The 13,230-nt window shown below is 48.2% G+C and overlaps 1 protein-coding gene across 1 annotated transcript in view; it reads left to right on the top strand.

The window, feature by feature from the left end:
* The window catches only part of LOC135526293 (FERM and PDZ domain-containing protein 1-like), a 39,767-nt gene extending 28,656 nt beyond the window's left edge, over window positions 1-11,111 (top strand). The window contains 11 exon segments of the mRNA XM_064954542.1: window positions 388-483; window positions 651-776; window positions 1,701-1,826; window positions 3,874-4,007; window positions 4,191-4,317; window positions 4,452-4,544; window positions 4,855-5,037; window positions 5,300-5,447; window positions 5,684-6,778; window positions 6,910-8,705; window positions 8,707-11,111. Of these exon segments, the coding sequence (XP_064810614.1) occupies window positions 388-483; window positions 651-776; window positions 1,701-1,826; window positions 3,874-4,007; window positions 4,191-4,317; window positions 4,452-4,544; window positions 4,855-5,037; window positions 5,300-5,447; window positions 5,684-6,778; window positions 6,910-8,705; window positions 8,707-9,516 (4,734 nt within the window). The 3' untranslated portion in view covers window positions 9,517-11,111.
* The last annotated feature ends 2,119 nt before the right edge of the window (window positions 11,112-13,230 follow it).

The raw sequence follows: 13,230 nt of genomic DNA, 5'->3' as shown, positions 1-13,230 counted from the left end.
CTCTGTCTCTGTTTCCCTTTCTCTCTCTCTCTGTCTCTGTCTCCCTCTCTCTGTCTCCCCCTCTCTGTCTCCCTGTCTCTGTCTCCCTGTCTCTCTCTCTCTCCCTCTCTGCCTGTCTCTCTCTCTGTCTCTGTCTCCCTTTCTTTCTCTCTCTCTCTCTCTGTCTCTGTCTCTGTCTCTGTCTATGTCTCTGTCTCTCTGTCTCTGTCTCTGTCTGCCTCTCTCTGTCTCCCTGTCTCTGTGTCTCCCTTTCTCTCTCTCTGTCTCTGTCTCTCTCTCTCTGTCTCCCTCTCTCTGTCTCCCTGTCTCTGTCTCCCTCTCTCTCTCTCTCTCTCTCTCTCTCTCTCTCTCTCTCTCTCTCTCATTCAATTTGTTTTCTTCCTGCAGGGAAACTCTCTTCTGTTCCTGCCCAACGTTCTGAAGGTCTACCTGGAGAACGGACAGACCAAGGCCTTCAAGTTCGACGCCACCACCACCATCAAGGTACGGACATAACATTTCGAGTATTTTACCTACAAATATCACCCATGCGTGTAAACCTGTGTCATCTGCATGCCTCAGTTGCCCACGCGCTCTGACACAAAGTATCCAGTTGTCAAGCAACATGAAGACAGTAAAACTAAGACCTAACTGGGTCGCTTTGTTTGCAGGACATTGTTCTGACCCTGAAGGACAAGTTGTCCATCTGCTGCATTGAGTACTTTGCTCTGGTGCTGGAACTGCAATATAGCATCACCAAGCTACTGCTCCTGCACGAGGACGAGCTTATACACAAGGTGAGTAGAACACGCACACACACACGTGCAACCGCACACATGCAATCACACACACATCTCACCCACACATCTAACTTGTGTTTTACGAGTGCAGTCAGTCAAACAGTAGTAATCTCTAAATCACAGGTCTCCAACAGGTAGATCGTGAGCGGCAAGTAATTCACCAAGCTATTATTATTATTTTTCTTTGTATGTGTTCCTTCGCAAACTGTCATGAGCATAAAGCTCCCGGCGACTATGCAATCAAAGCAGAATTGACATTATCCCACCCCTGGTTAGCCACTATTGGCTTAAAAAGCCAAATGTAACACAATATCTGCCAATTAAGATCCAGCAATATTGCCCCTGTCTGTCTGTCTGGTGTGTGCTTTTGTCCATCACTCCGTATGTAGAGTTGTAGCGAGGCTAGTAATGATAACGTACTGATAACGGTCTTGTGGGTAGACAGAAAGCTTTCCCCCCAAAAAAACCTTCTCAATCGAATGTTAACTGCAAAGTAGGCTTACCTGACAGAAAGATGTTGTGATTAATTGTATCAATTGGGTGGCCATTGTTTTGCCATGACATGTGCTGCAGCAGAAGGCCTAACAGAAACATGCCAGACCGACACATTCCTCTCTTTCTAAATGCAAAATTAAAGGGTAATTACACACAAAAATCAAAATATGTTTGTTTTGTCCCCCTTCAAAATTCATCTTAAAATATAATCTTATGGGGCACTCTTAAATGTTAATTATTATACCTTTATTTAACCAGGCAAGTCAGTTAATCTCAATATAACCCTGTGTAATCTGTGTGTGTTTGGTCACCTCAATATAACCCTGCGTAATGTGTGTGTGTTTGGTCACCTCAATATAACCCTGCGTAATGTGTGTGTGTTTGGTCACCTCAATATAACCCTGTGTAATGTGTGTGTCTCTCCAGGTGGTGCAGAAGAAGGAGAACAGCAGCCATGACTACAAGTGTCTGTTCAGGGTGTGTTTCATTCCCAGAGACCCCCTGGATCTGCTACAGGAAGACCCAACCGCCTTCGAGTACCTCTTCCTGCAGGTGAGCCACATCTAGCTGTAGGCCTAGACTACCATCTTTCGTGTCTGTAATTATTCTGCCTTTAGTGTCTGTAATTATTCACCTGCACTCATAGCCATGAGACCCTGTTTAACTTGCACACAGGTGAGTACGGTTTTACCGCACTCGAGTAGTCACCTTCCGCTGAGAATCAGGGTTCATTTACAGGGAGGGGCTCGCGTGTCTTTTTTGTAGAGAAACACTTTTTTTGTGGAAGGTACTACAGCTGCTTACGTACCCCGCTCTCAACATCGTGGAGATAAATTGAGTTTCCTTGTAGGCCCATTTGGCGGGGAAACTGTGAAGCGAGCTGTAGCCTAATTCTGTTTCTAAGGCTTTTATTAGAGAATGTGAAACAAGGTGCCTAGTTGCTTCTTTTCATTAAATAATGCAGCTGTTCTTTATGCGATGGCCTAAAATACAGTTGTTCATATGGGCAGAATATTAGGCCTGTATTTTATTTTTACCTTTATTTAACCAGGCAAGTCAGTTAAGAACACATTCTTATTTTCAATGACGGCCTGGGAACAGTGGGTTAACTGCCTGTTCAGGGGCAGAACGACAGCTTTGTACCTTGTCAGCAACCTTCCGATTACTAGTCCAACGCTCTAACCACTAGGCTACCCTGCCGCCCCATTATAGCATTTGGCTAGCGAATTTATTTAAATTGATAAAAAATAAACTCTTTTTTTTGTCACATGACAATAGAAATGGAAACGTTGTGGTTTTAGAGACACCAAGTAACAATAGCCTCGATGATTAAAGGGATCGGAGTTCATCTGTTACTGGGCTCTCACCATCATTACCATTGAAATTCACCCAAATCATTTTGTTTAGAAGCCCATTAGGCTCCTCATTTGTTGTCGTTAAATGTCCGGATCAATAGAAAGGAAAATACTGTTGGTCGTTCGCACGGTAGGCCACCCCGGTCCAATCCGACGCACAGAAACACATGAAAACATCAACTCATTACATTCATGCTTTCTCTGTTAAATCTTCCAGACCGTGTTGTAAATCAAGCAGACAGTAGCATGATCAACATAAATGTTCGGGTATTGGATTGGATCCAATGTGGATCACAACTTCACTGGCACCAGGAAAAGGTCATCAACATATTCTGGACATTCTTCCGAACACTATTTTCCTGCACCGGCTTGTTTTTGCGTCGCCTGCCATGTCACAAATCTTGTCATTCAGAAAATGATTTGCTGGATCAACTGATGATGGTCGACAATATCACGAGGCCGAACGAAACAGCTGGATACCAAATGCGCATCCAACAAGTAGGTCTATTAGCCTGCGCCATAGTCGATTGAAGAGCCCCGCAAAGTTAGGTGACTCTTTCGTTTAGAGGCATTCGATTTTGGATTTGTGTATCATTTTGGGAAACTGTATTCACGGCGTAGTCTACAAATATCAAGATGAGTATTTGATAAAGCCGTGCTGCAATTGATAGCACACCGTCTCGTAGACTCGTCACGATTTTGTCCCGCTGATGGCACATAAGGGGTAGGAAGGAAATATCAAGGAAATATCATAGGCCTAGTTTTATTATATTGATCATTCGTTTCAATGGCTCAAATTGAAAGAAAATGAATTAGGTTTTAAATCACTTTTTTTAATTCACTAATTCGTGTATTAGTGGACTTATAGACGACATGTGTATGTATTATATCTGAAAGAAAAGCAACTGATGGAGCACATTTGTATTTATTATATACATTATTCTGCCCATATGAACATATGAACAAATTTACCACAAGCCAGCGGTCGTTCCCCAGCCAACCGCGAACACGTGGCCGAAAAAAATGTCAAATAAAACATATAGCGGAGGGGCTTTGCAGGGAGTGATTATAGCCAAACCTGTGTCAGCGTGATTTATTTTAGAGGAAATCAAATGTGTTTCATACCTTGTGTGTGTATCATTCTGCCTGTGTGTTTTTGTGTCATGCTGTGTGTGTATATATAATGTTATATGGGTGTGTATATAACTCTCTCTCTCTCTGTTTGTGTGTGTGTGTGTTGTCAGAGCGTCGGGGACGTTCTACAGGAGAGGTTTGCGGTGGAGATGAAGTGTAACACTGCACTGCGTCTGGCTGCCCTGCACATGCACGAGAGACTGAACAGTATAGGCTCCACCCGGACCTCTATCAGGAGCATCACGTGAGTCACACACACACACACGCACGCGCGCGCGCACGCACACACGCACGCACGCACGCACACACACACACACACACACACACACACACACACACACACACACACACACACACACACACACACACACACACACACACACACACACACACACATTGATATTGTCTCCTGTGTGTATTGTGACAGGAAAGAGTTTGGTCTGGACAGCTTCATCTCTCCCACTCTGCTCAGTAACATGAGAGAGAAGGACCTGAGGAAAGCCATCAGCCACCACCTCAAGAAGATCCAGTCACTGCTGGAGCCACGACAGAAGGTACGGTGGGAGGGAGAAGGAGAGGGGACGAGAAAGGAGGGAGAGATTATATGTGCAATAATTTTGTTGTTGTTGTTGGTGTCGTCGTCGTGCATGATGTCATCATCATGGTTCTCTCGCTCTCCCTCTCCCAGGTTATCTCAGCCACTCAGGCCCGGCTGGCCTACCTCACCCAGCTTGGAGAACTAATCTCCTACGGAGGCCGCTCCTATACGGCCACCATGATGGTTAGTGTGTTTGAAACAATTTACAAAGGATAATCACAGTTGTCAATCATTCTCTGACTATGCCCCAATTTAGAGAGCTGTTATTGGCTGGACAGGATTGACCCCCCCCCCATCCTGAACTTGTTTCACCCTGTGATGATTCAGCATGGGTCTCAGACTGTATCTACTTCTTTCATCCTATCACCCCTCTTCCCTCTCTCTCCCTCCCTCTCGTCCTCTTTTCCCCTCTCCCTCTCTCTCCCCATCCCCCTTTCTCTTTGCTCCTCTGTCCACCTCCCCCTCTGTTCTTCTCCACCCTCCCCCACCCCAGCTGCAGGACCGGGAGGTGCTGGTCAGTCTGTTGGTGGGAGCGCGCTACGGCCTGAGTCAGGTGGTCAACCACAAGCTCAACATGGTGTCCACCCTGGTAGACTTCAGCAGCATCAGTAGAGTGGAGCTGCTCTCTGAGTCAGACAGAGTCAGCCTGCTACGTATCTCACTGCATGACATCAAGGTAGGATACCATACACACACAGAAATCACACACACACTCTCTCAGACACACACGTTTGCTCATAGCTACGCTTAGTTCACACACAAATACGGAGGATGGAAAATACGACATGCAGTCTCTCTTCCTACTCCCCTCTCTCGGTCTCTCTTCACTCCTCTCTCTCTCTTTCTCTCTCTCTCTACCTCTCTTTCTCTCACTCTATTTTTCTCTCTCTCTCTCTCTCTCTCTCTCTCTACCTCTCTTTCTCTCGCTCTCTTTCCAGCCTTTTGCCTTACTGATGGACTCTCTGGCAGCCAAAGATTTGGCGTGTCTACTGGGGGGCTATTGCAAGCTCCTGGTGGACCCCAGAGTGTGTGTGTTCCGTCTGAGACGCCCCAAGGTGCGGGTGCACAGGATACCTGCTGAGGAAGGTGTGTGTGAAGGGAGGTTCGCCGTTATTGAGGGAGTTTGCTATGAATCGCTGACAAGTGAGCATCAATGTTTAACTATAATCTTTCCTTTTTTGGCATTGATCTTACTATTTATTTTGGCGTTGATACGTGGATATCAGCCAGTATGGATAGTATTCATTTGACTACTGTTATTTACATAGTAAACTTTATTATGTAACTGAGAAAAAAAATATTTTTTTCTTTGTCAATCCCAGGCTATGTGTCCCGCTGCTGTAGTGACTCCGATGACTCGTCAGACGAGGACTACCCCACCGAGCCTCCGCCAATGCACACCCGCAAACGCCCCGCACCCGCCAGCAAAGACAGGGAGGGTTGGAGGAGAGAAGAAGAGGAGCAGAGAGGAGCGGAAGGAAAAAAAGAGAGAGCTGAGAAAGAATATGAAGAGAAACAAGAGGTGATGATCATTGAGCTGTCAGAGAAGGACATGGAAGTCGAGGAAGAGAACGGAAGGGAAGTGAGAGGAAGAGAGATCATGCTAGGAATTAAAGCTAACGCAGGAACAGTGGAACAGGACAACTGGTACTGCACAGAGCCGCGGGCCAACAGTAGCTTCTCCAGCCTGTCCAGCTGCTCTCTGAGGGCGGCCTTGGAGGAGAGCAGCCTTGCAGCTGCAGCCAGAGGAGGAGGCCCAGCCAAGGCCTCCTCTTGCTTGGTCGCCCTGCGTGAGGACAGCCCCTCTCTCCGGTCCCAACGTCCAACTCAGGGGACCACCACCCTGGATGTCCACCACCCGTTCCTCCTGGAGGTCACAGCTCCCTCTCCTCAGCGTCAGAGAGAGGGTGCCGCCGGCAGCCGGGTGCCGTCTGCCCCCGTACGCCCCACCAACCTGAGTTACCGCAGCAACGACAGCCCGTGCCTGTGCTTCACTGAACACTCCAAGGGCAGCTATCTCCCCAGCCCCCCCGAGGCCACCAGCGACGAGGAGGAGACAGAGGAAGTTGACGACGATGAGGAGGAACTAAGACGGCTCTCTAAGATCCCAAGTCACGTAGACCTGCGCCTCATCGACAAGATCTGCGCCCAGTCTAACAAAACTGCTTCCAAAAACAAGTTAGACATCCCCAGAGTCATCCCCATCCACATCTCCTCCTGTGAAAAGAAGGCGGCTTGTAGCTCCACCCACAAAGGGGAGGAGCGTCTATCAAGTTACTCTGGAGATTGCGGACCTTTCCTAACGCCGTCCCCTAACCCTCCTCCTCCTGTTGCTAGGGAAAGTGCCTCAGAGTCAGACGATGAGTTCTTCGATGCCCAGGAGCGGTTCACTCCTCCAGTTCCTCCTGATGGCACAGGTGGGTTGATGACATCACTTCTTCACTGACAGAGTAACTGTGTATAGAGCTGTTAAAGTGAAGTGAAGGTGTTGAATGATTTCTGTCACCCTTTTAATACTCCCATCTCTCTCTCTCTCATTCACTCACAGAAAACAGTTTGGATGTGGCTGACAATAAGAGACACCGTAAACGCTGGAGTGGCACAGGAAATGGACTGCCAGTGGTACCAGAGAGGGAGCCTCCCTCACCCCTCAAAAAGAAGCACTCCTCACCTGACCACAAGAAACAGCAGGAGACCCAACGAGACCCAAAGCTCCACTCAAACCAGTCTTCCATGCAGAGTGTCGATGCCAAGACCAAACCTCCACCATTGGCCCCCAAGCCCCAGCTACCCCCAAAACCTGAACTGGCCCCCAAGCCCCAGATAGACCCCCAGAGGTCTCCCAAGTGTGGGGGTCCGTACGCCCACTGTAACGGGGATGCTCGTGGGGGCCACGCGGGGCTCTTGGAGATAGACACCATGGAGCCGGAAACGATGGAGTTTAAATCAGTCACCTCGGGGGCGGGGGGGCCTCCACTCTCCTCCCCCCTCATCACAGCTGTAAGGAAGAACCAGCAACCCCCTGCTGAACCTCAGGCTGTGGAGAACGGGCTTAGGCAAGAGAACGGGCCTAAGATAGAGAACAGTTCTAAGCAAGAGCACAGTTCTAAGATAGAGATCAGGACTCCTAACGTGCTTCCTAAAGATTGTGTTCTGGTCACTGCTGACAAGCAGACAGCGAGTGTTGAAACTAAAACAAATAGGATTTCCCTGCCGAAGGGAGAGGTCCGAAATGGTGTTGGGGTGGACCCCACGAGAAAGCTGCAAAGCTTATCCCCCATTCCACGTTCGGCTTCAGGAGATGAGATCAGGTTGAGCCTTACCAGCCCTCCACCACTCTCTCCCAGAACCTCCCCTCCTCCTCTTCATCCCCTAACAGTCCTCCCCATCCCGGTCTCACTGATGGAGAAGGAGGGGGTGTCCCCACCGAACGGCCTCCACCCCTGGGGCAGCCGCAATGGGAGCGCTCAGTCCGGGAGGAGGGTCTCTCTGAGTCACGAGAACCTGTCCCCCAAAAATGCAGACGGCCCCCTCAGTCTGACCACCTCCCTCACCACCTCCTCTAAAGGGACAGCAGGAATCCCAGAGAGCACAGGGAGGTCAGGGTCAGGTTCAGACCTGAGGGTCAGTTCTTCCAGCCTGGGGGGCCGTCTGCCTACCTCAGCCCTGAGAGGGCGGATCCAGGCCCTGCCCTGGTACATGACCCGCTCCCAGGAGATCCTGGGTACTCTGGACTACCCCTCCACCAGCTCTGTCAACGAGGATGTCACATCTGGGTACGGCTCCGGTCTGTCGGTCAGCGGAGCCTCCGAGGTCAGCAAGGTCACTGCCAAGGCAGTAGGTGAGACTGCAGCGGGTAAAGGGAAGAAGGAAGTGCTGGAGGATGGAGCCGAGGTTGTCATAGCAACCATCAAAGAGTTCCAGGAAGTGACTCCCCGTGTGAAGGAGACCAATGGGACGAACGTGTCGCACCCCAACCAGACCCTGAGAGAAAATGGGGCGCACGTCTCTGAGCCCTATGGGTTTCGGGGCTCCTGCAAGTCGGAGCAGCCCCAGTCCAGGCCCCACTCAGAGGTGGGGTTAGGGGGTGGTTCAGGCCCACCCCTAGAGGGGGACTCTCTGGTGCACACCCCTCCACAGGCCCACCGCGAGGCGTGTGGGTGCCGTACCGTCTACGCCAACTGTTTCAGCGGCGACGTGGAGGACGGCTGCGGCTTTGACGAGGAGCTCACAATCTACGAGTTCTCCAAACGCACGCGCCCCAAACAAGCCCGCTCTACACCCCTGCCCTCCCCCACCTCCCCTGTCCCCTCCCCTAACATCCTGTCCCTGCTGAGGGACACCCCCTCGCCCTCTCTCTACCCTCTCCACTGCCTCCTCAGAAATTAGCCCCCTCCTGTCCCGCCCTGTCTCCCCAACACCCCCTATAGGCGCCCTGAGCTCCCTCACCAACAAACGCTACGTGGGGCTGAAGGGTGGCTTTGCCTCCCTGAGGCAGGACATCGATCAGCTACGCCTGGTTCTGGAGAGAGGCACGGCTGGGCCACCACCATCATCAGAACCCTCTAAAACAGACCAGGATGGGTGTGGAGAAGAGGGACCCAACCAAGACGTGGGGCAAGAGGATGGTCCGACCCCGTGCTGTGGAGGGGCAAGTCCTCTGCCCTTGACAGAGGCTGAGAGGAGTTTACTCCAGGCAGAGGCCCGGCGGTTGGCAACAGGGTGCCAGCGTGCCACGCGTGTGGGCTGGGCTCCGGAGGAGGCGCTTCGGTCCTTATCCAACAGCTTTAGTGCCCTTGTGCAGCTCTCTGCAGCCTGCCTGAGAACACACCCCTGTCCTGGCTGTGACATCTGCCTCAATAGGGGTCAGATCCACAGCACTGATGATGAGGGCCAGGAGGAGGCTCTGGACAAGCTGAAGGAGATCGTAGGGCTGTACCGGGAGTTTGTTGGGGCTGTGGAGGCGGCTGAAACCAGGGCTGGGGCTGGCGGTGGGTCTGGGGATGGACAGAGGCAGGGAGAGGGCGAGGGGGTCAGGCTGCTGGCCAAACGCTGCACGGTGCTCATCTCTTCCGTCTTTGCGCTCACGCAGCTGTTCAGGATGCACTCGCCGGACACGACAGACCTGCTGGGTCAAACACCTCTCCACTTTTGACCTCTGAACTTTTAAAACCCCTTCTCACCACCAGGACTGAGGTGAGATGAGGACTTAGTAAGAGAAGGGAGGAGGATGAAGAGCTGTTGACACGATTCTTTAGCAAAGTGGGATCTGGTGTGTGGCCCTACATACAGTACAGTACATACACACTTGTACAGTAAGTGCCATGCACACCACAGCACACAGAATAAACACACACACCACACACACATCCATAAATGATGAGAGGAACCTCTTCCACTGACTGCCATTACTGCTAGGTCTCCCGATAGACTCATCTGGATTATGCATTTGTACATATGTATTTTATAACTATCTATCTTATTTTATTATTATATTCTGTATGTGTATGTATGAAATATGTATGTACGTATTTAAGTATGTTTGCACCATGGTCTATGTGAAGGGACCTGCTGGTGTAAGACCCCGTGGTTATCACTGGATTTTGTATATATTGTTTTTATCATGTGTGATTTTCTACCTCCACCCACCTCCCTTCCTCTGACCTGGTGTCTGCTGAGGAGACGAGAGAGCATGACTTTATCTTCGAGAGAGCATGACTTTATCTTCGAGAGAGCAGGACTTTATCTTCGGCTTATTTAATGATTCTGTGGATCCAGTTAAAGTTCAAATCTGTCATTTAGATTTGTCCATTGGGGGGAAAACTTTTTTCGGCCTAACGGTAAATCACAAACTTTTACATTTGCCGAGACCCACCCCATTCAGTTTACAAACAAATGCAAAGGGAGCACTATTGACCGTGAAGGAAAGTTACACTTTGCAGAAGTTACAGAAATGAACCCTGTGAAAAGTGTACACCGTTTCTGGCTCCTGACTGACAACTGCTTGAACTGAGTAAAAACTCAATAACCCAAATGCTTATGCAGTAATTATACCGTACATCAACTTTGAATCTAAAGGATACATGTATTTTTCTGGGGTGGGTTGCGTGGGTGGTGGAATAGGGGTAAGGAATTAATTTGGTATTTTGTACAACGTTTTTGACAAGGCTGACTGTTAAACCTAACTAGATGTAGCAATGATCCAAAGTAATTTAACAACGAGCCACAATTTTACTTCTTGCCCATGTTTAGCTCGGCAGATGGACGGACTGACTGATTCTGTTGGTGCCAGAGCTGTTGATAGATATACATGTATATCTATGTTTGTGTTAGTTTGATTCTATCTGTCCTTCATTAGTTTATGGCTATGCAAACATAACCACTACTTCCCTGTTCTCCAACATATCACTCCCTGTTACAATTGTGTTAACGTTAAGGACAAGAATACCTGTATATGTTTTCTCGCCATTGTAAATGGAAATACAGAGCGATTCCCCTTATGATAATGGGAGATGTGGATTAGGATCACAGGCTAGTTCAGGATTGCAACGTTCTGTAATGTTGCATGTAATGGGATGCAACATGTCCCAACAAAAGGCCTCCAACCTACTGTGTTGTGGGTAAAATGCAGAGCTGTTTTGTGACTGGAAACGGTCACAACTCACTGATCCTGTCAAGATGCTGTAAACATATTCAATCTGAACTTTGACTAAATAAATTGGTGTTTTGCCTTTCGTCTGATGGGACACAGATATGTTATTGTCACTGTCATTTTCCTCCTTTTTGTTCAAGCTAAGCAGATATTTGGCTTGTAGCATGAGATTCAAGCACATTCCAAGACACTTCAAATAGGTATTTGGGCAGATTTGAGATGTCAATATTCGACTGACAGAAATGGAATCAGTCTCTTTTTGGCACTAATATCACTCCATATAACTATCTGGATGGGTTGGCTTATCCAAAGTGTTGCCCACTAATAGGCTCAACTACATCTGATGCCACCTGATTATCTCCCTCAGCTAAATCCATTAGATCTGGAGGGACGTTAATACTGTACCTAGGACAACAATGGGATGCTGATGTCAAAATCCTACTTACAGGGCCGGACAAACACATCTGGAGCGGTTAGGGCTATCCGGGATCCTTGGGACGTCCCTATCCTAAACCCTATTCTTACCCTAACCATCTAAAATGTCAACTTCAATGGGGTAGGGATGTCCCAAGGATAGCAAGGACCCATCTGGGGCACCTTATTCCTCCAACAAATATATTATAATAATATATATTGTATTTTTAAATGGGGGGATTTTATTGGGGCTAACTTCCTGCAATTATACACATTTCGCCAGCGCAGACAGATAAATTTGCAGTTTTATAGCTAATCTCATTGTATTCTACACATTTTGCCGTGAGGCTGAGAGACAATTTGGCAGTTTTAAAGCTAAATGTTTATACAATTCTATACATTTTGCCATGGCTTATGACGTGTTCATAATATGCTATCTGTGGAGGCCTGACCTCCAGGGGGCCCCCAACCGACTTGTGTTCATACTATCTGGGAGGGCCACATTTTTTGGTTGGGGGCCCCCTGGAAGTCTGGCCCTGTCCACACGTCTTCCATTAACTCACAAACATAAGAAGATTGGCGCAGCTGGGGCCTGGATATTGATGGCATAGATGGCGATTAGGAAATGCAGTCTGACAGTTTTAAGGGATGTGGTGACAGAACAATTTGCCTTCACTGTATCATGTGTTTCGATCCATGTGTTTCGATCCATTGTGATGCCACATATGTCCGTTGCACATCAGTGGACATTGGAGAATAAAGTTACGACGATGATCATTGTATCATACTGAACACAGCACCTGACCTTTGCCATGAAACCGACGTTATAGAATAGAAGCCCTAAACTGATCAGAAACACACTGTACAGGGCTGTCAGTGGATTATAGGCCTCCGTGCACATCACTGGGCAGCCATTTCTTTCTGTAACATTGTTGAAATAAACAACTGTGAAAAAAAGGCATGTGAGATCTCACTCCTGTGTCTGCCTCTGGAAAAGGGAGGTGCAGCAACTGTTTCATTCGAATGCACACTACAGAGAAACCAGTCTCTTTGGAGAAACTTCCCCGGAGACACATTTTGTGTCATGAAACGTCATGGGAGGGACAATCAACATTTTCTTTTCATTAACATTGATCTCGGTTCAAATATCGTTTGGAAAAATAAATGTGATGATCTCATATTTTAGGCTTCCCGATTTGTGATAACCTCAGGCACTATAGTACAATACACAGTAAGAACACAAACACCACAAGCTGTTTAACCGCTCGAGGCAGCAGCCATTTCTCAAATGTTCAGTTGGGAGTGTCTGTATAATGCCCGTTCACATGTTAGTCTGAACTAGGAAACTCAGACATTTACGACACGCTAACTGGTTGTAGTTATACACGTTCAACGAATCAGCAAGTCGGAATTTTCAGTTTCCTAGTTCCAACTAGTATATATGAAAGCAGCATAAGCCAATGTATTGGCCCTGTTCACTATGAAAGAGTGATTTTGAGCTGCCATTGAACCCAGGGGTAAATATTTGTAAAGCAGAGCAGTACTTGTGAATGTGGCATGTCAAAAATACTGGGCTTCCTACCATTCCTTTAACATGAGCCATCACCTTCCCAACATGACTGTATAAGAGAAAACACTATGGTGGAAACGAAGCAAACTAGACAATGAAAATCCACCTCAATGTGATAAATAGTCACACTGCACTGTCCTGATTCGTGACCACTCATTGAACGACAAAATGCCTTTCAGTAGCAATTTAGTGGGAAGCCCTGGTTGAACTGCCTGGGGTACGTCTCTTTCACC

Source organism: Oncorhynchus masou, chromosome 32 (assembly GCF_036934945.1).
Source record: "Oncorhynchus masou masou isolate Uvic2021 chromosome 32, UVic_Omas_1.1, whole genome shotgun sequence".
Taxonomy (NCBI): Eukaryota; Metazoa; Chordata; class Actinopteri; order Salmoniformes; family Salmonidae; genus Oncorhynchus; species Oncorhynchus masou.
This window is presented reverse-complemented; position numbering and strand designations above follow the sequence as displayed.